This window comes from Lytechinus variegatus, chromosome 7, assembly GCF_018143015.1.
Source record: "Lytechinus variegatus isolate NC3 chromosome 7, Lvar_3.0, whole genome shotgun sequence".
NCBI classification, from domain to species: Eukaryota; Metazoa; Echinodermata; class Echinoidea; order Temnopleuroida; family Toxopneustidae; genus Lytechinus; species Lytechinus variegatus.
The window spans coordinates 38,327,938-38,355,248 of record NC_054746.1 but is presented as its reverse complement, the minus strand read 5'-3'; the positions used below and the strand labels follow the sequence as shown (position 1 = coordinate 38,355,248).

Below are 27,311 nucleotides of genomic sequence, written 5' to 3'. Positions count from 1 at the left end.
ATTGTAAGAACACATTCCAATTAGGCCTACTGCTCAGCGTTCAACAATTTATTTTAGCAAGGTTTAAAGAGAAATTTCGTCGACAATCTTAGAAAGGAAGCTAAGTTATTTCCGTCTTTTCTCTCTTATCACATACCAACCGTAATCAAACATAGGCCTATGTCAGACAATTAAAAGCGATCAAGTATTCTTACATTGCACATCTGTACAGACCTACATTGACGGAAGAAATCACACAAAGCTAATAAACTCACAAGGAAAAGGTAAGTCACATTCGTTCATTTTACATCAATAACATTTTTTCAAGTCCATACCGGCCTATACAAAATTGTCTGATTTTGCTTTAAATAAAAATATACAAAACAACAAATCAACATTTTAAAAAAACCCCAACTCCTGCGATACTTTTCTATATAGGATCACCCAAATTAGAAACTTGCCGGGGTAACTTCGGGGTAACTTGATCGGCGAACTTGAAACTCAGCCTGGAAGCCAATAAGTCAGGAAATAAGAATTTAATTTATATATCCTTTTTTCACGAAATTTATAGAATATTACATTTGCATGCCCTTTTCCCGATATTTGTTACTCTTTCGTAAATATGGAATGAGCATTTATACAGAAAGGGAGTGTCTGTACAGTCACGTTGAAAGTAAGATTTCTTGATTATTTATATGCTTTAAGTCCAACGGATTTAAACATCCAGACAGACAGATATACAACCTAAAATCGGATTTGAAATATAAAATAGAACATTTATTTTAGAGTTATATAACACATGGTGCTGATAAAGTCGCACTTTCACCATTGCTTCATTCGTTCAGTCCATCCATCTCTTGATCCCTGAAGAACATGAACAGGGCAAATTCCAACTTGATCGAAACAATTATAAGCCAATCATAGGATCATAGTCCTATCAGGAAACAATTCTTTGGTGAGTAACTCAGTGTCCTTTTCCGTACCTTTTAATTTTAATCAATGATAAAGTTTCATTTAGCTGGTAATTCAACCAGTCCCCTCCCCTTTATAAATGAACACTTAAAACACTCACCCGGCCCATTCCCGCACGCAATTCCCAAACGCATTTCAAACGAGGACTGAGAAAGGTGGGCGGTGCCCTTACTAGATTGCGCAACAACTCCGCACGTGTTCGCAAACATATACACAGCGGCCATCATAATTCTCAGTTTACAATCGTTTGCGAGTTTGCTGTCAAGTGCTGGTCGGTATTCTTAACTACCATCATGAAATCCTTAATAACTTCTTTCAATTTAATCCGTAGGATGTCTTCATTGGGCAATCAAACTATATACGGCTTCACTGTAACGTCTCTTGATGGGAAACAGAAACAATTGTCTGATTACCAAGGAAAGGCATGCATGATCATCAATGTTGCATCTCTTTGAGGCACGACCACGCGCGACTACCATCAGCTCAATGAGCTGGCGGGAAAGTACGGGTCGCGCGGCTTTGAGGTTCTGGCGTTCCCCTGTAACCAGTTCGGGCATCAGGTAAATTTATTTTCTCAGTGTTGAAACCGTATTTGACTCTGGACTTCTCTAATTTCTGCTCACACGTTAAGAAACATTTTTTTTAATCATTCCCCATTTATCAGCTCATTTATCAAGAGGTTCCTGGGGGCACTGCAGACCCCACTTATTATTAATTTCCTCAGGCTCAGTGCCTGGCATACAGAATAGACTCTACAGATGGAAAGCTTTGGGCCATGGCCCCCAAAAGTTTTAAAACCAAGAACAAAAAAGAATGGGAGTAGATGGTGTAAGACAGTGCTTCTCAACCTTTTTTTACTCGAGGACCACATTGCCTCTCAGATTTTTTTAGAGGCCGAGGCCCACCTCCTACCAAACTTTTTTTTGAAGGATGTGACTTCTTGTCTCGATCGACTCAAAGATTGTCTCGACAATTATTGTAAGGAGCATATTAGTGCATAACTTTGTGATCTTCTGTTGCAGTGGCGTAATGAGCCAAAAAATTGAGGGGGCTTGATATGGCGCGTATCACATACAATTAATAAAATGTTGGGAGCGAGCATGGCGAGCAAGCAAAAATTTCGACATTTTTATTACAAAATCTGAGTTTGTGTCAGATTTTGATACAATATTTAAAAAATAAGGTTTCACCCTTATTCCTTTTCCTTTTTTTTATTGTCCTTTTGTCTTTTTTTTCTTGGTCATGAAATATCTGGGGTCAAGTGCCCCCCCATCTGTACGCAGTGTTCTGCAGTGAATTAAATCCAGCGTTTTTCCTCTCGAAACACTCTTTTGGCTTTCCTGCACTCTTCGGAGGTTTTATGTTTAGGTGTCTCTGAAGCTCTGACGGTTTAAGCGCCTTAATTATTTGACAATAACTTCAGCACATTCGACACACATTGCACTACTGCGCAGTTATGATAAATCCAAATTTAATGTATCCGGGGTCTTTCTTACAGTTACTTGCTGGGACTTTTCAACAGTAGATTTGTTTCCTCCCTCACCCTTTCGCTTTAAAACACGGTCCATTTTGATGAAAGTGTGTTTCGTGATATTTGAACGTAAAGCTCTTAAGCACATTCAAAGCAATCAGTTTGAGAAATAAATGCATTTGCAAAGGTCCGGTGAATGGGCGATAATTAACTACATACACAATATGCATGCACATGAGGCCTGAGGTTCACATCAAAGTTAGATCGAAACCAACATACAATGTGTATGTCTATATCACAACAGGCTACCTAGATAGGCGTGCCTTTAGCTTTGTTTGACTCACGGAGACAGATCAAACATACCACTTTCGGACATGAAATAGAAAATGTTAAACATACTATAATTTTCCCCCTATTTTTTTTCTTTTCTGGAGCTTCTCGCGGCCCACCTGGGAGAGCTTCGCGGCCCACCGGTTGAGAAGCGCTGGTGTAAGATACATACATGTGATATTACAAGCTTACCTATTTCCTTTGAAATATAAGCCACCATATTCATGATATTGTCTTTGTAGATCAATGGAAAAGATTCATAACTGACTGCAGATATTACAGACCATCTACAAAGGAATACATATGGGCAATTCCATAAAATATGTACTTCCGACCCCTATATGTGGTACCTTCATAAAATAATCTTGTTCTTTTGACAAGGGACCATGACTTGGTCAGTTTATGAAGTGAAGTAAGATTCAAGAAAAAAAGGGGGTCTGACGTACAAAAAGGTTGCTCATTTTATGGAATTACCCATATATTTTTTTATTTTTATTTATTTTTTTTTTGGGGGGGTTGTTTTCACTTTCACTTCTCTATGTTTTGACTTTATGGGAGAAATACAGATCATAGAAGAGAAATATGGCAATATTTCCTCAAAACTAAAAATAACATGGTAAGAGTTCCATATGCACCCCCACTAAAATTGAAAATAAAAACATGGAGAAGGTTAAGAATGATATATATCTAGTCCTAATATAGAGCATATATGATGGGGGAGTGGAAATACATACCAAAATATGGCTTTATTTCGTCAAATTTCGAGCAGGATCTAATGCGTGTAATTGTCCATAGACATCGGTTTATTTAGTCAGTAAAGGGTTTGTGAATCAAGACTAGTCGAACTATCGGCTGATAATCTTTAAAATACCCCTTTCGGTATCAGTGTTTCTCGCTAGCATAGCGAAAAGGTCTTGACTGCAGATAAATCAAGATGAGTTCGAGTGCCAACCAAGTTAAGCAACAGTAAAAAAGTGATTAAAAAATCTGAAGTGAACAACCAGAAGTCTCAATAATCTTATTATTTTTAGTGGGGGTGCATATGGAACTTTTTCCAATAACATATAACCGATTATTTGTTGACATCTTGTATTATCAATTTATTCATGATGATAAATTAATACAAAATGCCGGTGTCAACAACTACTAATTTTTCAATTGAATTGAATTCATTTGAAGGGTCATGGTGTAGTGATTCAGTCACTTGACTCCTAAATCAAGGGTTGAGGGTTCAAATCCCACCTGGTGCTTATGTCCTTTGACAAGTCACTTATCCACATTCGTGACTAGAGCTCCACCCAGGTGTTAAATAGGTACCCGGTAGGATGTGAAAGTCAATGTGATTAGATTGGAACAAGTGCACTGATAAATGGTTGCCTGGCTAGGAGAGTCCCCAGGGAGTGGAGAAGGTTGACTTTATGTGTGGAACAATGATGGATCCTATGACTGGGGTACCCTAATAACAATTACAATGTAAAGTGCTTAGAAATTAACGTATGAAGCACTATATAAATGTAACTATTATTATTATTTGGCAACTGCTAATATTCAGAAAAAAAATTGCAAAATGATTCAAAATTTACAAGTACTTATATTGTAGTAGTTTGAGAAAGAAAAATGTGAAAATGTGATTTTGATTAATTCAATTCGGTAAATATTGCCCCTTTTTTGCATGTTCCTGTAAAGTATTACCAAAACAGTATATATTTTCAATAATTCTACCACTTAAATCATTTATATTGTTCTTTTCCAGGAAAATTGCAAGAATGAAGAGATTCTGAACTTGCTAAAATACGTCAGACCAGGACAGGGTTATGAACCACAGTGAGTATTGTTTTGGTAAATACTGCTAACAAGGTTGATGGATAAATAACATGGCAATCTTCCCCACCCTTCCCTCCAACTTATTAAGTCAGTCTATCAATCTCTTCTTCAATTAGCATCAAGGCAATTTTTATTAACACTGCGTGCATAAACTTGTATGGGCCTACTGCTTTGTTTGGTTAGCTATTGTGTTGTTTTTTTACTAAACATGAAGTCAGAATCTTTTACAGCAGGTATATTTAATACACAATAATGCATCCTTTGTAATATGATATGATATTGTATCAGAATAAAAAACGGTTCAGTTTATATTCCTAAATGATATATTTCAAATTTGTAGTTTATATTCTTTGTTTCCTCTGTGCATGCATAACTTCAGCATGATCACATTTTTCTTTTTTTTTTGCATGATCAGATTTCCAATATTCTCCAAAGTAACGGTCAATGGTAAGGACAGCCATCCTCTCTTCACCTTCCTCAAAACCAGCCTCCCTTTCCCTAGTGACCTGGCAGCAGGAGCGGGGTCAGTCCTCATGAATGACCCCAAGGGAATCATCTGGAGTCCTGTTAGACGTTATGATATCAGCTGGAACTTTGAGAAGTTCTTGATTAACAAAGATGGAGTACCAGTTGGAAGGTACAGTCCCAAACTGCCCCCTGCAGACATGGCTGGAGATATTGAGAAGCTCTTGTAGGCCGTGGGATATGCTGCAAAAAATTAATGTTCAATGTTATTTCAAAACGAATCTTTCCATGATTTGAAATGATTTAATGGCTTTGAAATAATTTGATGGCATCATTTATTGTTCGAAAAAGACATGAAATGTATCTCATTTCATGTCTATTTCAAACAATAAATTATGGATTTTCATTTTTTTTTTCATTTTTTCTATCAAATGGAAAAAAAACAACTTTAGTTATTGACTCTGAAAATAACACTCGCACATTGAATTATCTTTGAAAAAAAGCTTGATATTGACAAAGAAACTAAATCTTTAAGTTGTATCACTTTGTATGACATGGGAATTATATACAAAGGAACTAAATCTTTAAGTTGTATCACTTTGTATGACATGGGAATTATATTTCCATTTCAGATTTTCTGTTGATTTATTAATCTGAGTTTAAATCTGGAACTGTTGTTGGGCATTAAATGAGTATTAATGTTTGAAATATATTGCCTTGCATTGTTTACCTCTTGTTGTACATAGGCAGAAGTTAGACCTTCATTAGCATTGTTTTTTTCAGTTTCACTATTCTTTATTAAACTTTCTTCTTGGACATTCATGAACATTTACTTGTTAGAAAATAAAGTCAAGACAATCATGCATTCTGTATGTAATTCAGCATGAAATAGCCCCCCACCCCACTCCCGTTGGGGAAATAATTGGTTAACCCACTCATGATTATGTGCCATATTCAATGTATAATTGATGCCAGCTTAGCCAATCCTATGTGATCCCATATCTGATTATATGTAAAGCATTAATTCATCAATCAGTATTTTGTGTGTGATTTTAACCTTGACAATGTTATCAACTGGGATAACCCGTAACACTTCCATTGATTATTTATTCTTCACAATAGTATTTATTTGTATTTGCACTTGACAGCTTTTATTTTCTGTGTTTTCTTTTTTTCAAAGACCATTTTTTTCTTTATGATAGTATTGTTTTTAAATCAAGCCTTGAAGAAATGATATTTGATGTGTTGGAAAACTGATGTACTTAAAAAAAGGAAACACTGAAAATAATGGTTTGTTTTTATGTGCTTAGACAGTCATTAGTCTTCAGGGTCAGTATGTAGATGTGAGAAGTATTAGTATTGTATGTGCCTTTATTTCATGCTTTCTTTACCTCTTGCAGATGTCTCCCATTGATTTTTATTCTCATCTATGATGGCGTTGTCTTAAACTCTTAATAGAGAGAGCAATGCCGGATGCTTTAGAGAATCTAATCAAACGCAATTTGTGATACATGTGCAGGAGATAAAGTAATCATTTGGAGATCATTTTACATTAAAAGAGAAAATATTAAATGAACCACCAAGAAAAGTTTTGAACGCTCAGATTTTCTTTGTCCATTGTCTCAACCACTCCATATATGGGATCTCTATGTTAATACGTTAACCAGTTTTTCGGGCCACATAATTTCACATTTTTATATTGTTTGGGCTTAATTATTCCACCAACTGTTTAGAAGGCCAGCATTCACCAACTTTACTTTTTAAAGCCAAATCTCAATCATTTTTTGTCTTTGCTGCTTGTTTTCCTGCAATTGTTGGAGAAAAAAAGTGACAATGATTAGGTCTTTAAGAGGTTGATATGACATTGTGGTCCTGCGGCATTTGCTTGTTTCTTAATACCTCAAGAGGGCATAGGGGAAGAGTTAGGATTGTAAGATGATTTCAGTTCAGAACAATGTAAGGATTAAGATTAGGGTTCATTTAGTTTTGGAAGTAAGGTTTTATCAGAGCAGTTTTCGCCAGAGCACGTCATGGAACCATTTAAAGGTTATATGAAATTATGCATGTATAAGCGCATAGGGATGCATTTGGCAGTGATATGCGCTATATAAGCATGTTGGTATTATTATATACCCAGTTGTGTGTCTGGACGGGTTGAGTGTCTGGACGATCAATTTTAGAAAGTCATTTGGAAAAATTTATAAGCCAAGTTTGAGCAATTTTTAGTACAAAATGTTAGGAAATATTGATAAAAAAAAATAGAAGATGACTACAAATATTGAATTCATATTCTTAGTGTAATCCAAAGACAAAAAAGAAGGCTTCAAAACTATAGTGTCCGGACACCCCACCCCCCATCCTACATAAAAATGAGGGCGTTGTCACATGGATATTGTGTTTGTGTTGAAGGCATGTTCAGCTAAAGGAGAATGGAATGGCTTGCTCAGTAGGAGGCCTCTTTTGTCCCATCAAGAACTCAATGGTGGTAAAATCTTTGTGGGTTGAGGAGCTTAACATTAGGTTGATTATTGATAACACCTGAACATTTTCTGGAGCTTTCACATACTAATGTCTAATAATATATTATTCATATTGTAAACACAAACAGCACATGATGTTGCCACTTGATAAGTGTATGCGGGGGAGGGGGGGGGGGTTACAGGGGTTCAACCCCTCCCTCAGATTTTTTTAAAACAATTTTTTGGGGGAGGGACTCTTTTTGCATGTCAAATTTTCATTCAACTCGAAAACCCCCCTTTCAAAAATCCTACGTACGCTACTGATAACCACAATGACAATAATGGTGTTAATGATGACAAAAGGGGAATGAATACAACATAACACAATGAGATAGTAAGCTCAAGCCCTTCCCTGTCCCAGAACTGTCATCTTTGTATAGTACAACTAACATCTTCTTTCTTTCTACCTTATCCTGCCTCTCACCTTCGCTATCTCCCAGGTCCTCTCCCTCCTTAACCCCCCCTCTCTCTCTGTCCCTCTCTTCATCTGACATTCTTCCTAATACAGATTTCAACTATCTTCTTTCATTCTTTTATTGATATGGGTAAATGCAGTCCTATTTAAAAGGATATTCAATAAATTTGAAACCAAAGAAAGTTTTGAGGTTTATCATCTTTTTATTGCATACCATGTCTTATCATATTTTATGTCATTTACATTTAGAGACTATTCCAAATAGGATGCAATAAATAAATTGATTTTAAAAAATGACAACAAAGCCCACTTGATCTCAATTACAGCTGCATGAATATGTGTGCATATGTATTGCACATACATGTAGTTGCATGTGTAATAGAGCTTGAGAAACTGGGTGGGTCTTCACAATGATTATGCTAAAACGTAAATATTTGGTCAAATGAATACTACTGATATTTTTAACACCAATCAGCAGACTTTAGTTCACAGATAAATATACAAATTTTCTGAAGACCTGTTAGCACACAAGTTTGGGGTCTGTTACTCAATTACCAATTTTTTTTTCAAGGTATCTGTACAAAAAAATTCAGTTACTGCACTGGTAATCACAATGTCACTTGGAAAACTAGCTCAAAATACTATTTTTCTGAAATATTCAAATTATTCTAATAAATTTTCCTGAAGTTTTTGATAGAAAACATTTTTATTTCTTTTTTGGGGTCTGGTCATAGGTGGCATAATGTATTATTAGTCACACGTAATATCACACAAAACTAGGGACATGTTCATGGGAGCTTTATCAGATTTCCTTGTTGGCTAATTGAACTCTTGACATTCACATGCTATTTTCTTTTATCTGTATATTTTTTTTACTAGTCATTATCACAGGAAATTCACCTGTACTTTGTTGTAAGGTATTACGGCATCTCATATAGCACATTGACGAGTGGATACCATGCGCAACCCCAAAAAACATGTAAAAAGGATGTCTTTTTCACGATAGGGCATGTTACGTACGTAACGTGATAAGGGTGTCAAAAACACAAAAATAATGAAAAAAGGGTATCTATTTCGCTAGGAAAATTACGTGTTTAGGGTCGAATTTGCGGGGAAGATAAAACAAAATTAAAATGTTTTATAAAGGATGTCCTTTTTGCCCCAACACTTTGGTTTAGAGTCCGATTTGCGCGAGTTGTAGAAGGTGAGGTCGTACTTAACCAAATAATGTAAAGCTGACGACCGAAGGACCCCTAACAATAAAACATTCCTGTACTTGTTTAGGGGTTCATTTCAGGAAATATTTGCCAAGAGTATCGTTTTGTTTCCAATACTTGTTAAGGATAGGGTTTCACACGCCAATACTTGTTAAGGGGTGCATTTTCAGAATATGGAAATTACGTGTTTATGGTGCTTTTCGAGACCCCATGGTCGCCCATGGTATCCACTTGTGAATGGAAGTGGCCCCCCCGGGGGCAGCTTTTCATGAAGCTTGTTAATACTGACAGTTGGTATCTTCTGACAGTTACCATAATAACAGTCTGAGTGCTTCTCAGTTTTCAACCAATTAAAACCAAGGATTGCAATAAACTTGACAGAGCTGACAACTTTCATGTAACTCCCTTAGGTCATCAGTCATGCTTGCTTATAGTTGTGATTAACTTACATACAGCCTTATAAAATATGGCGTGTCATCACTACCCCTTCTATCCTCCTTGGCAATCTATGTCCAATGCTTGATTGATTGAATCATGCTACAATTATACATTAATTTAACATGAACAACCTTCAGTTGTCTTAATGATAAACGCTATCTGCAGACCTGCAAACAGCTTAATTCCAATTTTGAGGTAGATCTCTCTCAATTCTACACATTCTAGTTGCCTCATCCATGTATGAATGTAATTGTACTCATCTGTATCCTGAAAAAAATTATGCATACCAACACCATCCTCCAATATTTCAATACATTAGTGATGAAAATACAAAATTGATCTGTAATTCCTCTTTGTTCAGAAAATATGAATAGAAAAAGCACCTATAGCAGTAGTGTCCTTTAAAAAAATGCTTCCTTAGTATTTCTAAAATGTTGGAATCAAGGTTTCAAGAAATGCCCCAGACTCCCCCCGTTTCTTATTATTTCCGGCATCAGGACCACACAGCAGCACATGCTTTTGCTTAAACACTTTTACTCCCCTATGTGAAATGAGATGCTGAGTCAAATAGTAGATATACAGCATGTCCCACAAAAAAAAATGGAACCGAGATTTATAGATGATTTATCATGCCTTAATCACAAATACAATACACAAATTACCTATCATTGGGAAGCTTGGGGTTTCCTCTTTCATCTGAAATAACATAGATTATTCCTCTTTCATGCACGAGTGAGCAAAAACAATTTGAAGAAAGGAAACCAATAAGTCATTTGACAGGGTATCTGAAATGCAAAAAAGAAAATCACATGCCTAAAAATCTCATCTGCTCCTTAATTCAATGCAAATATCACAGAAAATTATTAAGAAATAAAGTCCTGTTTCTTCAAAACGATGCTAACAGTATTTATACAGTATTGTGGTTAACAAAAGACTTTATTCCTGGCTGATCATCAAAATGGAGTGTCAAGTAAGTCTGAAAGCTAGCCTGTAAAACTTCATCTTTTCATGAAATTATTGGAATGATGAATAATCTAAGTCATTACAGGTGAAAGAGGAGACTCTTAAGCTTTACAGTGATAGGTCATTTATCTATTACATTTGTGATTAAGTTGTGATAAATCATCGATAAATCTCAGTTTCATTTTTCTTTCTGGGCCGCACTGTATAATATATTACTGGCAAAACGGTATTATTTTACCAAACACTGTATATTGAGGGTAAATATGGCAAGAAAACTTGTAACATTCACCAAATTCACTTTCAAACATTTATATTTTGAAAATTCCTATTTTCAAGTTGGTTTTCATTCATTTCTTCATGTTGGAATGCAATATATGGCAGTGATTTTGTTTTACAATAGGATATCCTGTTAAGTTCATTAAATCTGTATTATTGTAATTTCTTCCATCAATGCTGTGATGTACACTACAATAACAAATATGAATCCACATCTATGTCTGCACTATTCAATATCAAAATTACTTAAGTCTATCAATTGGTTTAAATAAAATTAGAAGAAAGGCAAATGGACAGTTAAAAAACTGTATATATTTTGTTATCCTTTGGTATGTCATAAACATATCTCCAATAAGACATTTCTTTTATTTTCCTAATTTCACTGAAAACAAATTGATTTTAAGTGAATTGCACCTTTTGGCAAATGCCCTTTAGATCTCAGCAGATAACCATTGCTCATACAAAAATTCTATAATATGCCATATAAATATCTATAACATGCGATATCATTATCCATAATACGCCATATAAATATAAACATATAAATACATATTCATTTTTGCATAAATTTATCTAGAAAACTAAGACCCGCAGCCTTCATCAACTGATAGCAATAGTAGTTAGACTTCTAAATGTCCTTCTAAACCATCTCACAACAGATGAACACATCAACCAGAGGTATATCTCATAAGCTGATATCTGAAGAAGTTTTACATCTCGTCGCACATGAACCATAAGACGACCCCATCTAGTGGTTTTTTGCAATGCTTCATGGTGAGCTACAGAGCGTACACAACATCTGGACATGTTGATGAACGAACTGGCACTTTCGCTGCTCCCCAATGCATATTCAATACTACGTAGTAAGTCATTGGTCTTGAAGAGGAGCAGCATCTGTCTTGGTACCATGTTTAGGAGTTTAGTGATTTCTGATATGTACTGGGCTGCATGCTCGCGAACCTCACGATCCTAGAATCAAATATAAATAGAAAATAATATGAATCTATGAGCACCTCGGGCAATTCTCTTTTTAGAAATCTGTTAAAGATTTTTCATAATCTTATTTAAAGGGATAAGAAATCAAAGGCATACTGAGGAATTATAAATAATCACAATATTGACTGCATTTTTTTTTTACAGGAAACAGACAAAATAGTATTTTCTATATACCGGTACATGTAACAAGTGATATCCTGGTGTAACTGTAACAAAGAATTTCTTCCAAAAGTCCTTGTTCTATCCAGTTTAAACTATTTACATCGTAGTGTTGTAATAAAATCTACATGGAGGAAGCTACTACCAGTAACTGATGCAGAGAGTGAAGGTTCCAGCCCTAGCCATGTCTCTAGAATGGTGGCCATTAAGGTCGGTCCATGACATAAATAATCATATCCGATTGATACACGTCATTGAAAATTCAATTAAACAGACTGTCCTTAAAAGATTACATTTACAGAATCATTTGATAGATTCGGAAAAGTATCAAATTTTACAGGTGGAAAGAGTAGACAGAATTGGGCAAAAGTAACTTGGTAACAGATTGTATGTTTGTTCCAGGACAGTAACCACATAATCTTGTCCACAGGTTTCTTAATGATGAATAGCAAGTAAAAGAAAGAGAAATATTGTTTACCTCTTGAGCAGACCTTTGTTTCTTGTCAATACCAACAGCCAATGAATCCCACGATCTAGCAGTCAGCATACAAGCAAAGATACCATACATTTGACCAGCCCCTAATGCCATACTATAATGTTTGATACCCTCAAGATCAGCTGCTAAGATAGACTGCCATAGACGGGAGTAATCCAGACGAAAATCATCTGTCAGTGTCTGGAGGATAGGAAAATACAGACTTACCCACATCATATGATTTATGCTATTACAAGTGTAAATCAACATGCATTTCATTGTCAGATTTGTTGAATCAATTGGTAATGCGAAGTCAATATTTTGAAAAAATAATAAGATATTTTATTGTGTTGAGGCATGTTTTTCAGTATGTTCTCAAACTGCCATTTTCATGATTTTGTGTGTACAGAAATTGAAAATTTACACTTGGGTTCATTTTATGGTACAAGAGCATTACTATTTCAAAGCTTAAAGTGGTTAATAAAACTGTCTGATCCCATTTACCTTGATCTCATGTGAGTAAATCCGCAGTGACGCCTGGATCCAAAATCATTTTGACACTAACTTTCATTTGATAAGGTATCTATTTACATCCTAATCTTACATTTACTTCTCAGAATGACGTCTTCATATCATTGTTTCTTTCTTGACCAAAGAATAGTGAATATATTCAAAGTTCAACTTACAAGGGCTATTTTGCAATTTACGATCGTCATTTTTTACATTTTGGGAACTTAATTGCCTTTTGCCTTTAATCAATTTCAACTGATTAGAAATTTATTCTCTGAGAAGTCTGTGCACATTGTGTGCATAAAGAAATAGATGTAAGATATTAGCTCTGTTTATCTATGCATCTTTCATATTGAAAAAGTTGAATTAAGTTATGTACATACCTGATAAAGACCATGATCTAGTAGAACTATCTCTACTTCTTTCTTGTCATTGTGTCGTATGAGAACATTACCAGGATGAGGATCACAGTGAACATATCCATTCACAAATATCATCTCACTATACATCTTACCAAGATTCTTAGTGATCTAAAAGAAGAGGATAAATGAGGGAATCAATCAATATTTACTCTGACAAGCAATACATCAGGGTAATCTTGACACTTGCTTTTATCTCAACCTATCCTAAATAGTCTTTTAAAAAATCTGTAGATAAATTATTCCTAGGCAACATAATCTCATTTGGGTGTTGTTTGAAGGTTTGCATGGTGGCATGTACAATTGCTGATGTGGTTTATGGTACACCATGTGGAGTGTTATAGAAAGAGTGGATAGAAGAAGAGAAGAAGTGGATAGGCGAGAAAGTGGAGATTTGAGAGTAGAGTATTCTTTCTTGAAAATAGCCCTGAAAAGGACTGTAAACCAGAAGGAATGTTGAGTGAGAACAGCTTGAGTAGTAGAGCTGATGAGGAGATGCTGGTTTGAGTCGGCGAGTAGCGATGATGAGTGGTAGAGAGACTTGACGTTTCGGACAGGTTGACTGTCCGTCTCCTTCTGGTTTACAGTCCTTTTCAGGACTATTTTCAAGAAAGAATACTCTACTCTCAAATCTCCACTTTCTCGCCTATCCACTTCTTCTCTTCTTCTATCCACTGTTTCTATTACACTCCACATGGTGTACCATAAACCACATCAGCAATAATCTCATTTATAACCCCTGGATTTTACTGAATTAAAAAAATACCATAAAAACAAGAAAAAAAAAATTAATTGATCAAACTTCTAATAATTTGAAAGATTTGAATAATTAGGTTCAGTTTACATCCACTATTGGTTGGGATTCAAACCCATGACCCTCTGTTTCAAAGTCCGAAGACTAATCCACTGGGCCACAATAATCCACACAATACACAATTGACGGCAGAACTCTGTGCTCTAAGTCTTCATACCTTTCCTCTGTTTTTTTCCCCCAAAATCCTAATATGATTTTGGTCAATTTAAGGATTTACCAGGCAAAGCTAATATTTGACTTTGGCAATAATCTTCATACCTGATTGACATCAATGCCCATCTGATCCATGTATTCCTTGTTATCTACCTTGCCTCCATTGCAGTATTCCATGGTTAATACTCTTGATGTAGACTGTTGCCAATAAATATCAGGAACCTACACCAAGGCGAAGACAAAGGTCAGGTAAAACAGATTTGCTATTAAATTGCAAATATGAAACAACAATTTTGATTGGTTACTGGTTTGATTTTAGGACATATCATGTATCCAACAATGTTTCATTTACAAACACTTCTTAAAATAATGCCCTGCTGGGCCTGTAGTCTCATTTACAGCATGCTAGTTTCATGATCTCACAAAAATTATGGATGACCCTAGCTAACATCTCTGCTGGTGCAGAAATGTGTTATCTTCTTTTTTAAGGCATCCAATTTTTTTCTTCAATATTTACATTTGTAACATCATCAAAATCATGATTATGTAAATGTAACATTTACATACTTTGCTTATCAAATGCTGATATTATTTTACTACGTATATTGTTATCTACATGTAGGAAATATGGAAATGGATAGATACTGGCAGTGACAATGATATTGAAAATATTCCTATCCACATGAAAATGGCTATTATCAGATGGGGTGCATTTCTGCCCTCTACTGACAAAAGAAAGCAACTCTGATTTTCTTCAAAATCGACTTCTTTCCTGATTTGGGATATTTTCTGTATGATCTAAATGATGCTAAAGAAATTTGAGTCACATACATGTAGCTCCCAATTTCTGAGATATTGGCATTTTGGAAGCAACTAACTATATTTCCACATTAAAAAGTTATGAATTTTCCTTATTTACTAACTCATTCCACAGAGTTGCTTCCTTTTATCAACAGAGAGCAGACTTGATATTAGGAGTGCATTTGATTACCTTCAGGAATTTAAAATGTTTTAGCATTTGAGCCACCTTTTCTGCATTCTTTCCTTCTTGGACAAAGTCTAACTCAATTGGAAGCTTCTCTCTCATTTCTTGTGCAAGCCAGAGTAACTCAAATTCTGGGAAGATTCGAGCAACAGCATTCAGCAGAAACTGTTCAGTGATTTAAAATACACAACCAAAGGTTATTGAATTTTCCCCAAAAAAAATTATATATACAAATGTTTGTTGAAACCATACAGGCAAAAATATTCAACATCACTATTTTATCATGAAATGTGAATTTAAGCCAAGTAGGTATTCATTTGAATTTTAATATTCATCTGTATATATAATATCTAAGCAATCCATGACAGTAGTTTAAAAATTATCTTGTAATTTGCTTATATATCATTTAAAATTTTCAAACAATAAATCAATATAAAATAAGGTCAGGGGTCAGAACAGAGACAAATTATCTTGTAAAAAATGTTGGGGAAAAGAAAAATAGTCCATGGCCTTATTCTCTAACCAACCAAGGGACAATTTACAATACAGAATGTGGTTACTTTACAAACCTCCACTGTTCTCATGTCCACCTCAGAGTAGGATTTAACATTGGGATGTTGGACTTTGACTGCTACCTTAGTCCCATTCTTAAGCAGAGCTGTGTGGACCTGGGCCAAAGAAGCAGTACCTACTGGCTCTTCAGAAAAATCACTAAACAAATCATCCACCTGATGCAAAAGAAATCATGGAAACAGAATTATTCTTAAGACCACACCTCCCAGTTATGACTTATGAAGATAAGTAGTCTTATTGGTCCAATGCATCTGATTATTATGATTGGATATTAACTATTAATGGGAAAGACAAGACGAAACAGAACTATTTGGGACAATGTAATCAATAGATTACCGGTATATAATGTGGAGCATGGTGACTAAACTAGATAATCATTTAGGGGGAAACATCATGCAAGTTGTCCTGAAAAGGAATGTTGTTTATTGGAATGTTGTTTATTGTTTAAAGAAACAATTCTTTTTTAAGATTTTTTAAGCCACATGAATAACATCAGTTCTTTTACCAATTCTTTCCATGACTACTTACACTGTCTTCACACAAACTGCACAATCATTTAAAAATAAAAATGCGACAAAAGATAGCTTGAGGTCATGGTATCTTCATAGAAACTTGATGTAGAGTCTTTTTGATCACTTTTGGGACTGAAAGCTCATTATTGATGAATCAATATAGTACAAAACTAAGAAATAAGCTATTAATTATGCATCAGGTAATCTCTCCTTTAGTCAAGCCAAACAAAATAAAGATTTTGCTAGTGTCTCAGGGTTGTTCAAATTGTCCTAATTCCTATTCTCACTTCAATTGATTTGTAACATAGTTAAGCCAAAGAAAGGGTGGATTAATCTCTTGTCTAGCACCTACTGAATTATGGTGAATGGTTGGTTAATTGAACAATGAATGCTTTGCTCAAGATGTATTTTCCAATTAATGAACCAAATCAAAGACTTAATGCAATCAATTTTTTTTCTTTGATAGACTGTATCAGAGCATCAGAAAAGCATGGATACTTCTTTGAACGTGCTATAAGTCTCTAGGAGGCAGCTTTTCAAATGGATTAAACAAAGAATTGGTGCTTTAATCGCTTCATTTATAAAGAGTATTTGAACAACGATTGACTGCATAAGGCCATTAGTATGATAACTGAGTACTGCTCATATTGTTTTCAAGCATCGTAAAATTGGGTTTTCTGACCTTTAATAAAGATTTTCCTCAAGTGCATATTTTTATGTGTACAAAAATAGCTAGCTTATTCGTATGGGTCCTTATCAGGGATAGATTCAACTCAAGACTGATCTTGGCTTTAACATTTTGCAGACCTTGGCCCAAGTCACATGTACAAAAGGATATGGGAGATATTATCTCAAAGCCTCATTGACTTTATCTATGGTCCGTATATGGTTCCACATTTAAAGGTCAAGTCCACCTCAGAAAAAATTTGATTTTAATCAATAGAGAAAAATCAGACAAGCACAATGCTGAAAATTTCATTAAAATCGGATGTAAAAAAAGAAAGTTACGACATTTCAAAGTTTCGCTTATTTAAAAAAAAATAGTTATATGAACGAGCCAGTTACATCCAAATGAGAGTCGATGATGTCACTCACTCACTATTTCTTTTGTTTTTTATTGTTTGAATTATACAATTTTTCAAATTTAACGAATTTGATGATTAGGACCTCCTTGCCTGAAGCACAAAATGTTAAAATAATGGAATTCCATGTGTTCAGGGAGGAATGAAACTTCATTTCACATGACAATGACGAGAAAATCAAAATATTTCATATTTCATATAATGAAATACAAAAGAAATAGTGAGTGAGTGATGTCATCAGTTCCCTCATTTGCATACCAACCGAGATGTGCATATAACTGTTTTGTGAAATGAAGCGAAAAAATTAAAATGTCATAACTTTCTTATTTTACATCCGATTTTGATGAAATTTTCAGTGTTATGCTTGTTGAATTTTTCTCTTTTTATTTAAATCAAGTTTTTGTTGGGGCGGACTTGTCCTTTAAACATACACATTGACTGAATGATAACTGTCCCTCTCTCTCCTACACACTTGATATATCACAGCGTATTGTTACAAGAGCCTTACCGGTATCCCTAGGTCCTCTGCAACAACCTTCTTAATATCCTTGAGAGATGACTGAGGAGCATCATTGTGTAAAACCTTGATTGTACTGACATATTCCTCAGGCAAGAGATAATCAAGAGCACCGACGTGTTGACCCAACTTGATGAAAATCCCTCCATTCTTACAACACAGTCTGTGTAGTCTCTCTGCTGACCGCTTGTGAATCTGTCACATCAAAACAAATCAAAAATGTGATGACAAAGAACATTCAAGCCTTGTTCAGATTCATTGCAACAGAGCTAATTACAAATAATCATATTGTTCAGTCAAGTTTAATGATGTTGTAGTACACTGGCAAATTGGAATACAAACAAAAATGTTGTAATTGCTATAAGTTCAAGCAAATGATCAAGTTCCAGCAAACATTGGTAATCGAAAAAATAATGTTCAAGAGTTGTAGGGAAGGGGAACAAATCATTATAGAGGCTTCTATGTACAAAAGAATGGTAATTCTCTAAAGCTGATTACTTTATTTAATCTTTATTTGATTTTCAAGATCATTTAATTGTTGAGCAGCTTGATTTTTCATGTATAAATAATAGGGAGAAAAAGGCTGGTAACGACTTACGGTTGACATCATCTCCTTGTACTCTGTAGAACCAGACTCCTTTCCTCTCATGTTCCATTTATAGTCCACTACAATTGCACCTGCCTGTATCAAGATACATATGAACCTTGCAATTCAAACTGATGGAACATTAACATTACTCATACAGATCTGGGCCCCGTAACACAAAGATTAGCGATGAATAGCAAACATGAGAGAAAAATTCTGACTGGTTCCTGGTCAGTATTTTTGCACTAAATGCATGTGTAATGTTGATCTTGATTGGTCAGTTCATTTAGCGATTGATCGCTAATCTTTGTGTTCCGGAACCCTGGTCCATGAGAGGGTACATGTACAGAACAGATCACATGAATATGTTTACTTTGCAGACAATAAACTTTCTTTAGTTTCTTTATATAACTTATGAAAATTTGAATTGTTTTCCCCTAAATTTTCACAAGAAAATATTTCTTCCTCCACTCCCTTCCTCTCCTCCTTCCCCTCTTATTCATTATCATTATAATAAAGAAGTTGAGGATACATTTATGTTAATATCTCATATCAATGAGAGCAGGTTCATTCCCAATGACAAAATTGTAGATCTATTTTCTGAAAAATATCTACACATTATTTTATTCTATTGAGGAAAAATTATCATGAGAACATTAGGATGAAAGGAGAATACCTGATTCTACTAAAAGTTATAAACACAAATAGACTTTAGAACAAGTAAACTCACTGAAAAGAAAGCCCGACCAAATCTAACAACCCCAACAGATGACCAGTCAATGTAGCCTTGGTCTGTTGCTATGGCAACACCTGCCCCTCCAGCTCCACCAAGAATTGATAACGTCATCCATGGTCTACGAAACCCATTTCTGAGATATCGAAGGGCCATCATACACTATGACCACTTTTTACAAGTTTCTGAAAAAAAAGTCAACCATAAAATTAACAAGAATATAAATCACAACTAAAGAGACTCTACACTCATAACATAAGATTTAGATTATATAGTTTTGACCATCCCCTCAGTACTTGATTTTGAGCTGAGATAGTACTTTTAGTAGACACAAATCCAACCCGAAGCAAGGGCCTAAAGTTAAATGCCAACTGTGATAACAATTTCAAATTGAATTCATACAGAATCCAATTGAGCAACCATCCAAATGTCTGTTTGTATAAATAAAGAAAATATGTAGCAAAGACTTTTCGTAAGAAAATATGTAATTGCTGAGAAAATGGCGAAAACAAGCATGAAATATGAGCACAATGTTGGTTTTTTTTCTAAACAATACTAAAATGCTAGCTTACCTGTATTGTTCATAATCTTCAGTGTAATCATTTTCAACTTAGATTTCACAAAGTTCATTTATGGAACTGTAACAGATCAACAATTATGAAGAGTGATGATGAACTACATGTATGTAGCTCTTTATCATGGTCAGCACTTACATTTACTGCAACTATTTTCATATTGAGGGAGACTATATTTTACTCTACTCGATAAATAAAGAGAATTTTTCTTAAAATTTGACTGACTTCTGTTAATTAATGAAGCACTGTTTGCTGACTGACTATTTGAAAATTCCCATGGGGTGTTCGGTGTGCGATGCCTAGCAACAGTACAGTAACAAACCCAGGCTATCCAACCTCTCTCTGTTGTATTCTTCCTCCGCTAAGCTTGCGCTCAGAGATCATCAGCACCATTGGCATTAGGAGGACCACAGTTCTCAAATTTCAAATCATAAAAAAGATATAAAATTTTCCAAACCCTTGCATGATGATGCATGATCTGATAACTTGCTCACCGCATTCCCACACTTGGTGCACTAGTGCCCTTCGCTAAGGCATTACCGTACCGTAATCCTCATTACTAGATCCCTCAGAGAAGACCTTAAGCTGTTGGTCCTCTGGTTGCTTGCTTACAAGCATTAATGCTTTCTTAGCAATCAGGTAAGAAATCCCCATCAATCAATTCAATTAAAAAAATAATAAAAAACACTTTTGTGACCAAAAATACTAATTTCCATACAGTTGCTTGGGAATAATTTTTGTATTCATAAGAGTGCTCGAAAACTTGAATTTTGGGCATATTTTTGTGTACGCCCTCTACTGGTGGAAAATAAATATGGCAAGAAAATGTTCAATTTTCAATCTCTATTTTTTATTCAAAAATAATCAAAAGAATCAAATTTAGAAATATACTAGTTAAGAGCCAAGTTATATGATTAGGCTAGTATAGTATAATGGAAACTGACTCTCAGTCTCATTGAGCTGAGTGAGAGTCTTAGTTTCCGTCAGTGTGCATGGTGTTAGCGTCAATCAAACATTTGTTCCAAAGAAACAAAAAGAAGAAAACAAGCCAAACATTGCCAACCTTACTTTGCCACACATGGAGAACTAACAGAGAACAAGGTTAGGCCTATTTCATAACCTTGTTCACTTGTTCAACAATACCGGTATTCATTTTCATGATTTTTTATATTAATAATCAGTATACCTCTAAGTAACGTTAGAATTATTTGCTGTACTAGCCTGTACTAACAGCAAATAGATACTTAGATTATTAGCTGTAGCCTGTAGGCCTTTCAGCACATAGATAGTTAATAAGTTAGATCTAGACTAACACTAGACCAAAAGCTTCGGTCTCTGTTATGTTGGTTGTTCAGCTGAACTCTGTTGGCTTCACTCACCAAATACAGAGACCGAAGTTCTAGCGCGATCTGTACAGGGGACTCAATGGCCATATCAGAGCTACCAAGTCTCATGCATTATGCGTGAGACTCACACATTTTGGACTCTTGTTCATCCCCTCAAATCTCTGTCTCACGCAACTATCACAGCCTATCCCCATATACATTGTACACAATGTCTGTGATCTCACTCAGATTCACAGAAAATCTCACGCATAGCTGGTCTTTGAACTTGGCATCTCTGCCATATGTTTATGTATGTTAAGTTCAGATAAAACAGGAAGTGAAGTTGCGCAACAGCCGCGGTAAGTCACTGTTTTTGTTCCTTTTAAATTGATTTTTCCCCGTTTTGGGGCAATTAATGCAAAGAGGGAATATTAATTTGCATTTCTGTTGTGTTTATTTTCTAAATTTTGAATCATTAAAGACGAAAATTGAAGAGCCCCGACGGGGGGATTTTGCATTGTAAGTCCCCTAATGGTGGCTGCACGATAGCGAGCCGTCTGTGTACGAGAAATTACAAAAAAAAATGTTAAAAAATCCTCGAAACAGACGGCTGCCAGGGGCCCGTTTCTCAACACCGTCTAACTTCTTGACTAAATCGGAGATAGTGAGCTACTTGTCCGCTAACCGTTTCACGAAGCCCTCTTTGCCAAGTTCTGGTACAACAACCTCACTAAATATTTATGACAACTCTGAACCTGTCACAACTTCTTTCTTAGTGACGTAGTGGCATCACGTGGGTAGTCTATGACATGCAAAAGTGCCTTGAAATTCGAAAATTATAATCTTACGTGATCAATCATAGAGGTTGAAATTACATCACAAAACAAGAGGGACAATGCATTCAATGATAATTGTAATGCAAAGAAACTATAAAAACTGTTGGTAAAATACCACAAAACCATTCATTTTGAAAGAGTAAAATTATTTAATTGATAAAGATTCTACCACGTCAGGCCATCCATAACTGAACTCGTATTCGTTGTTCTCAGACCCCTATTAACATTTGGATAAATTCTATCTCTAGTTGATGCATAAAATTCGTCAAATCGTATGTTTCGGTATGAAATATTAAAAAATTTTATGTTAAACTATATTTTGATGATGTTTGGAAACATAAGATACCGTATAATTATCATCATTTTACAAAAAGTTGTTATGGTTTACTTTCGTAAACTATCAAAACTGAATATCCTGGGGGTACCCTTCTCAACGTCCACATGTGATTTTTTAGTCATGAAATGAATTATTCATAATTTAATTATCTCAGCAATTGATTGCTCCAGTCTTCATGGCCTAAATATGTATGATGCATAATTTACCTCTGCTACTATTTTGAAAAGATGTATTTCCCAATTCATCACAATGTTTGCAATTTTGTCATAATTTTTCTTTTTGAAAATTATGCTATTTTGTGACTAAGACTAAGGCTACGTCTCGTCACTTGTTCACTGCTACCACCCTGCCTGTGGGGAATCTAGAGGTAGGACTATGGTATGCCAATGTTGTACAGAGCACACACTTTAAAAAATCATTAAAATATCACTTTTGTGACCAAAATTACTAATTTCCATATAGTTTTAATTTATTTATCATTAGTAATGTGGGAATAATTTTTGTATTCACCAGAGCGCTCAAAAACTTGAATTTTGGGCATATATTTGTGTACGCCCTCTATTGGTGGAAAGTAATATGGCAAGAAAATTTTCATTTTTTGATCTCTATTTTTAATTAAGAAAAAAATGATTTAAAGAATCAAATTTAAATAAGAGCCAAGTTGTATGAATAATAGATGTAATGGAAACTGTCAGTGTAAAAAAATCAAGCATTTGCCCCAAAGAAAAAGAGAAAATAAGCCAAACATTGCCACCCTTATTTTGCCACACATGGAGATCGATATAACTGAGAACAAGGTTATATTATAACCACTCATTCATTGAATGAGTCCCGGTGGGGTCACTCAGCCGCAGAGGGGGACACGTATGACCGTTACCACAAATGCAAGTGACCCCCTATTGCAGTCAATTTCAAAGACATTTTGTAAAATTTACCCCCCTATTTTCACGCAAAACAAGGACAAAATTGCGGTAAAATGGTACCTTGAAACACCCCTAATTATAAGATTGTAAGACACTTTTGCCCATTTCGCAAATTTACCCCTATTTACCGTATTTCAAGGACAGGGCATTTAACACCCTTTCCTCATTAGAGGAAATTGCAACACAGGCGTCAGAGTGCTCAGTCCTTAAATACCCTTTTTACACAGGATTTTCTTAACCCTGGACTATCGCTAACCCCGTACTATCCTTAAAGTAGACACACGAAGAAAATTCACGAAAGTGATGATTATAGACAAATTATATATGGATGGAAAGGTATTGTCTTTTTATACACAAATATGTCACTAAAAAGTCTTATAGATGTCGTGGAAATGCAAGAAATGAAATTATTAGACACCCTTCTCAGCCCCCCAGACCGACAATCACGCAGCCGAAAACGGTCGAGAATAATGACGTCACACAATCGACGTGCTCATCATCTCTCTGTGCATCATGCACTGAATCACCTTACTGACCTGTTCAATATCTTCCGAATTTACCGTTTTCTTCATGTAATGTGATATTCAATTTCTGTTTTCGACAACTTCAGACCAAACATGAATCAGAACTGTGTTCCTTTGCCCGTTTTTATTGAATTGTGGACTGTAAAGACCAATTTTTTCCACTGCAGTCGTCATTGTGTTGCTCCACTCCAGTCAGTGAGTGAGTGAGTCGCTGCCCAAATAATATAAGTAGAGAATCTAATCAAGAACTTGAAAATCAAAAGCAGCAATTAAGTAAGATTTAATAAATACAGGACTGAATAGAATCTCACATGAAAATAAAAAGAGAAAAAAGAGCTGATAGGAATGGGGAAGGAACATAATTAAAAAAAAAAATCCAGAACCAAAAAAAAAATCAGAGTTTCGAACCAGGATCCCCGCACTCATTAAAAAAACTTCGTGCGAACAGATTTGTCCACAGACCATGTCTTTATAAGGACCGTGTTCATAACAATATATGAACAAAGTGCGTTCGCTGCTGTTGCCTCGCAATGCTTCGGCAATCCAACTGCAATTCCAATCATTTCGCGATCATATATTGCCGTGTTTTTTTGTGGTTCCTGAACTTGCTACGTAATTAAATTTCATAATTTTTATTCAGTTGTGAAGACGAATGTCTATGCTTTATATTGATAATAATATCAATGTGGTGCAAGCATGATTTCTAAGTGAAAATATGCTTTGTTTATTCACGTATATTTCTTGAAAACAAATAATTTTTTCTAAGCTAAATATCGGTTACCAAAATATGTTAAATGTGCATTTCATTTTACTGTTCAGAAAATTCAAACTTTTATCTATGTAATAAGACCAATCTTGAGAGGAATAAACTATTCTAAGAGCAAAAAACGCTGATTGGAAAGATCGTCTTCAATGGGCTGCTGTCAGCTCAGCTGCTCACTGCTTGTGGTGTGACGTCACTAAGCTGGAGCTCGCCAGAGGACGAAGGCAGAAATATGCCATGAAAATAAGTCATTTTTGAGAGCTGATTTCTGCAAACTCTAATCACTATTTTAAAAGGTGAAGTTATATATCTGATTAGTAATACTTCCCCTTTACAATGATGACCAAAAAAAGTCATAAAATACTTTTGATTCTTCGGTTGTCTACTTTAACCCCGTACTATTTTTTTCCTTTTCACACATGCCAAATTGTTATTGCTAACCCCGGATAAGGAATGCTTGCTTTTCACACACGAAACTCGCTAACCCCGGACTAGTGGTTTTTGTCGATCATTCGTAGTACAAGTACTTCACTCGTACACTTTTTACACACGGTACAATTTCCTTAACCCCGTACTATAGGTGTGGGCCAAATTGCCATTTAGCCCCACCTATAGTACGGGGTTAAGCTTAGCCCACTTTCGTTTTACACTAGCGATCTTAACCCCGTACTATCGCTCTTAGCACCGCAATTGGTGGGATAACCCTGCTTTTTTGCAGGGCCAAATAATCCTGTACTATAGGTGGGGTTAGCCCACTTTGCAAAAATGCTGTGTAAAAAGAAAGTGGGCTAAGCTTAACCCCGTACTATAGTTGGGGCTAAATGGAAATTTAGCCCCACCTATAGTACGGGGTAATTTTAGCCTGTGTAAAAAGGGTAAAAGATGACCAAGAGCCAAGTCATACTGATACAATAATCCAAAAGAACTTTATTTTTAAAATAAAAAAAAATACATTAATTATTTATGATCACGAAATAAATTTTAATATTTGTTAAATAAGATTTTTTATCTCTAAATTGTTCGTTAAGACGGCATTGCTTTCCGGAAGTACGTCATACATAAGCGGTTCAAGGGTCGACGCTATTGTATTTCCGTTGTTTACATGTGGAACGAGGGGTCTACGCGGCATCAGTTATGTAAGAAATCTTCATTTTTTTTTACATTTTTTAAAGTAATATTTAAAACCTTCCTACGCATTAGGCGTAGGAAGGTGTAAGAATTAATAAAATTAACAAAATTCTAGTGAGTTCGGTTTAAAAAGATGGATTTTTGGGGGAATCCATCTTTGTTTTGGTCCTTCGCTGAAGACACTATGGAGAGAGTGTCAAGACGTCAATGATGAAGAAGTATATGACATATCTAAAAAAATCATCATCATTGCGTCCTCAAGACTAGCATGCGCCCTCTGCGGCTGGTAACTAGGTGACGGATTTTACTTCCTGTAATCATTCTCCCCTTTTTCCTGACCCCTATTTCCATCAGATCGAGGACAGTGAGCACCCCTATTTTCACTACTTCGAGGAGTGTTCTGTCCGCGGACGTTCCTTGAAATTGACCCCTTTTCCCGCGATTTTGGTAACGGTCATGCGGTCCCCAAGTCATATTGAGTGACCCCACCGGGAAATGAGTGCGTCTTGTCTGCTCTTTTAACCGATAGTCATGATAGTATTGATATCAAGGTATTCTAGTTACTAATAGTAATTATTACTTACTAGTTAGGACTTAGGATCAGGAAGCCTTTCGAAAAACAGGTTTAGTAAGATTGTATCTAACTCTGTGGTTGGTAGATAAAGATATGACTAACTTGTCTAGGTGTTGAGAAACGGGCCCCAGCTGTCTAGACTAACACTTCTAGTACGTACTAGCATGCGAACAGTCTTAAAAAAAATTACAAAAACATTTAACGCAATACCCAATAGGTGGGACTGTAGATCGAGATCCAACTGTTCTAATGTGAAAGGGCCGGCCGATCTATCTGCTTCGTCTATAAAAAGTACTGGTATAGTATAGGGCCAAGAGAGATTTCCAAATAAAACTATTAGGCTACTTATTTTACCAAATAATTCAGATTTTTTGGGCAAACACTTACCGTACGATTTGGATTAGGCCTACACGATCGATCGGTACTAGGCCTACTAGCTTTCGCACGTTGTATTGAAATTACGCAATTACGTAAAATCGCCGCCCGGTGGTGGGGGGGGGGGGCATTTCCATGTCCTGCCTACAACAGCGGTTTTGGCTCTTTCAACCGAGTCTTTCAGGAGCCACCTGGAACCACTTTCCCTCCGTTAGCTCTCCAGTTGAGATACATCTTTTTACTTGCACTATAGTTTAGTCCCGGGGGGGGGGGGCACTTCCATTCACGAGTGGATACCATGCGCGACCATGGGGTCTCGAAAGCACCCTAAACACGTAATTTCCATATTCTGAAAATGCACCCCTTAACAAGTATTGGCGTGTGAAACCCTAACCTTAACACAAGTATTGGAAACAAAACGATACTCTTGGCAAACATTCCCTGAAATGAACCCCTAAACAAGTACAGAAATGTTTTATTGTTACGGTACCTTCGGTCGTCTGCTTTACCTTTGAGTACACCCCCACCTTCTACACCTCGGGCAAATCGGACTCTAAACCCCTCTAAA

At 35.7% G+C, this 27,311-nt stretch overlaps 2 protein-coding genes across 2 annotated transcripts; one reads left to right on the top strand and one right to left on the bottom strand.

The window, feature by feature from the left end:
• LOC121419219 (glutathione peroxidase 1-like) lies at positions 1–6,624 on the top strand. Its single transcript, XM_041613578.1, has 5 exons — positions 1–263; positions 1,283–1,511; positions 4,506–4,576; positions 4,992–5,355; positions 5,466–6,624. The coding sequence occupies exons 2-4, from the start codon at positions 1,284–1,286 to the stop codon at positions 5,269–5,271; spliced, it is 579 nt and encodes a 192-aa protein (XP_041469512.1). The 5' UTR covers positions 1–263; position 1,283; the 3' UTR covers positions 5,272–5,355; positions 5,466–6,624.
• A 4,113-nt stretch (positions 6,625–10,737) lies between these two features.
• LOC121419218 (aarF domain-containing protein kinase 1-like) lies at positions 10,738–26,771 on the bottom strand. Its single transcript, XM_041613577.1, has 10 exons — positions 26,756–26,771; positions 19,381–19,568; positions 18,663–18,746; positions 18,056–18,259; positions 15,950–16,108; positions 15,387–15,545; positions 14,501–14,617; positions 13,393–13,539; positions 12,503–12,700; positions 10,738–11,838 (listed from the first exon to the last, which is right to left on the bottom strand). Exons 2-10 carry the CDS (start codon positions 19,540–19,542, stop codon positions 11,470–11,472), a joined length of 1,599 nt encoding a protein of 532 aa, XP_041469511.1. The 5' UTR covers positions 19,543–19,568; positions 26,756–26,771; the 3' UTR covers positions 10,738–11,469.
• Positions 26,772–27,311: the final 540 nt, after the last annotated feature.

Coding starts and splice junctions, on each gene's coding strand:
- LOC121419218 (XM_041613577.1), bottom strand. CDS start 19,542: ATGATGGCCCTTCGATATCTCAGAAATGGGTTTCGTAGACCATGGATG. Junction 16,109..18,055: donor CAGAGGACCTAGGGATACCG/GTAAGGCTCTTG, acceptor CTTTTGCATCAG/GTGGATGATTTGTTTAGTGA. Junction 11,839..12,502: donor AACAAAGGTCTGCTCAAGAG/GTAAACAATATT, acceptor ATTTGATTCTAG/GATCGTGAGGTTCGCGAGCA.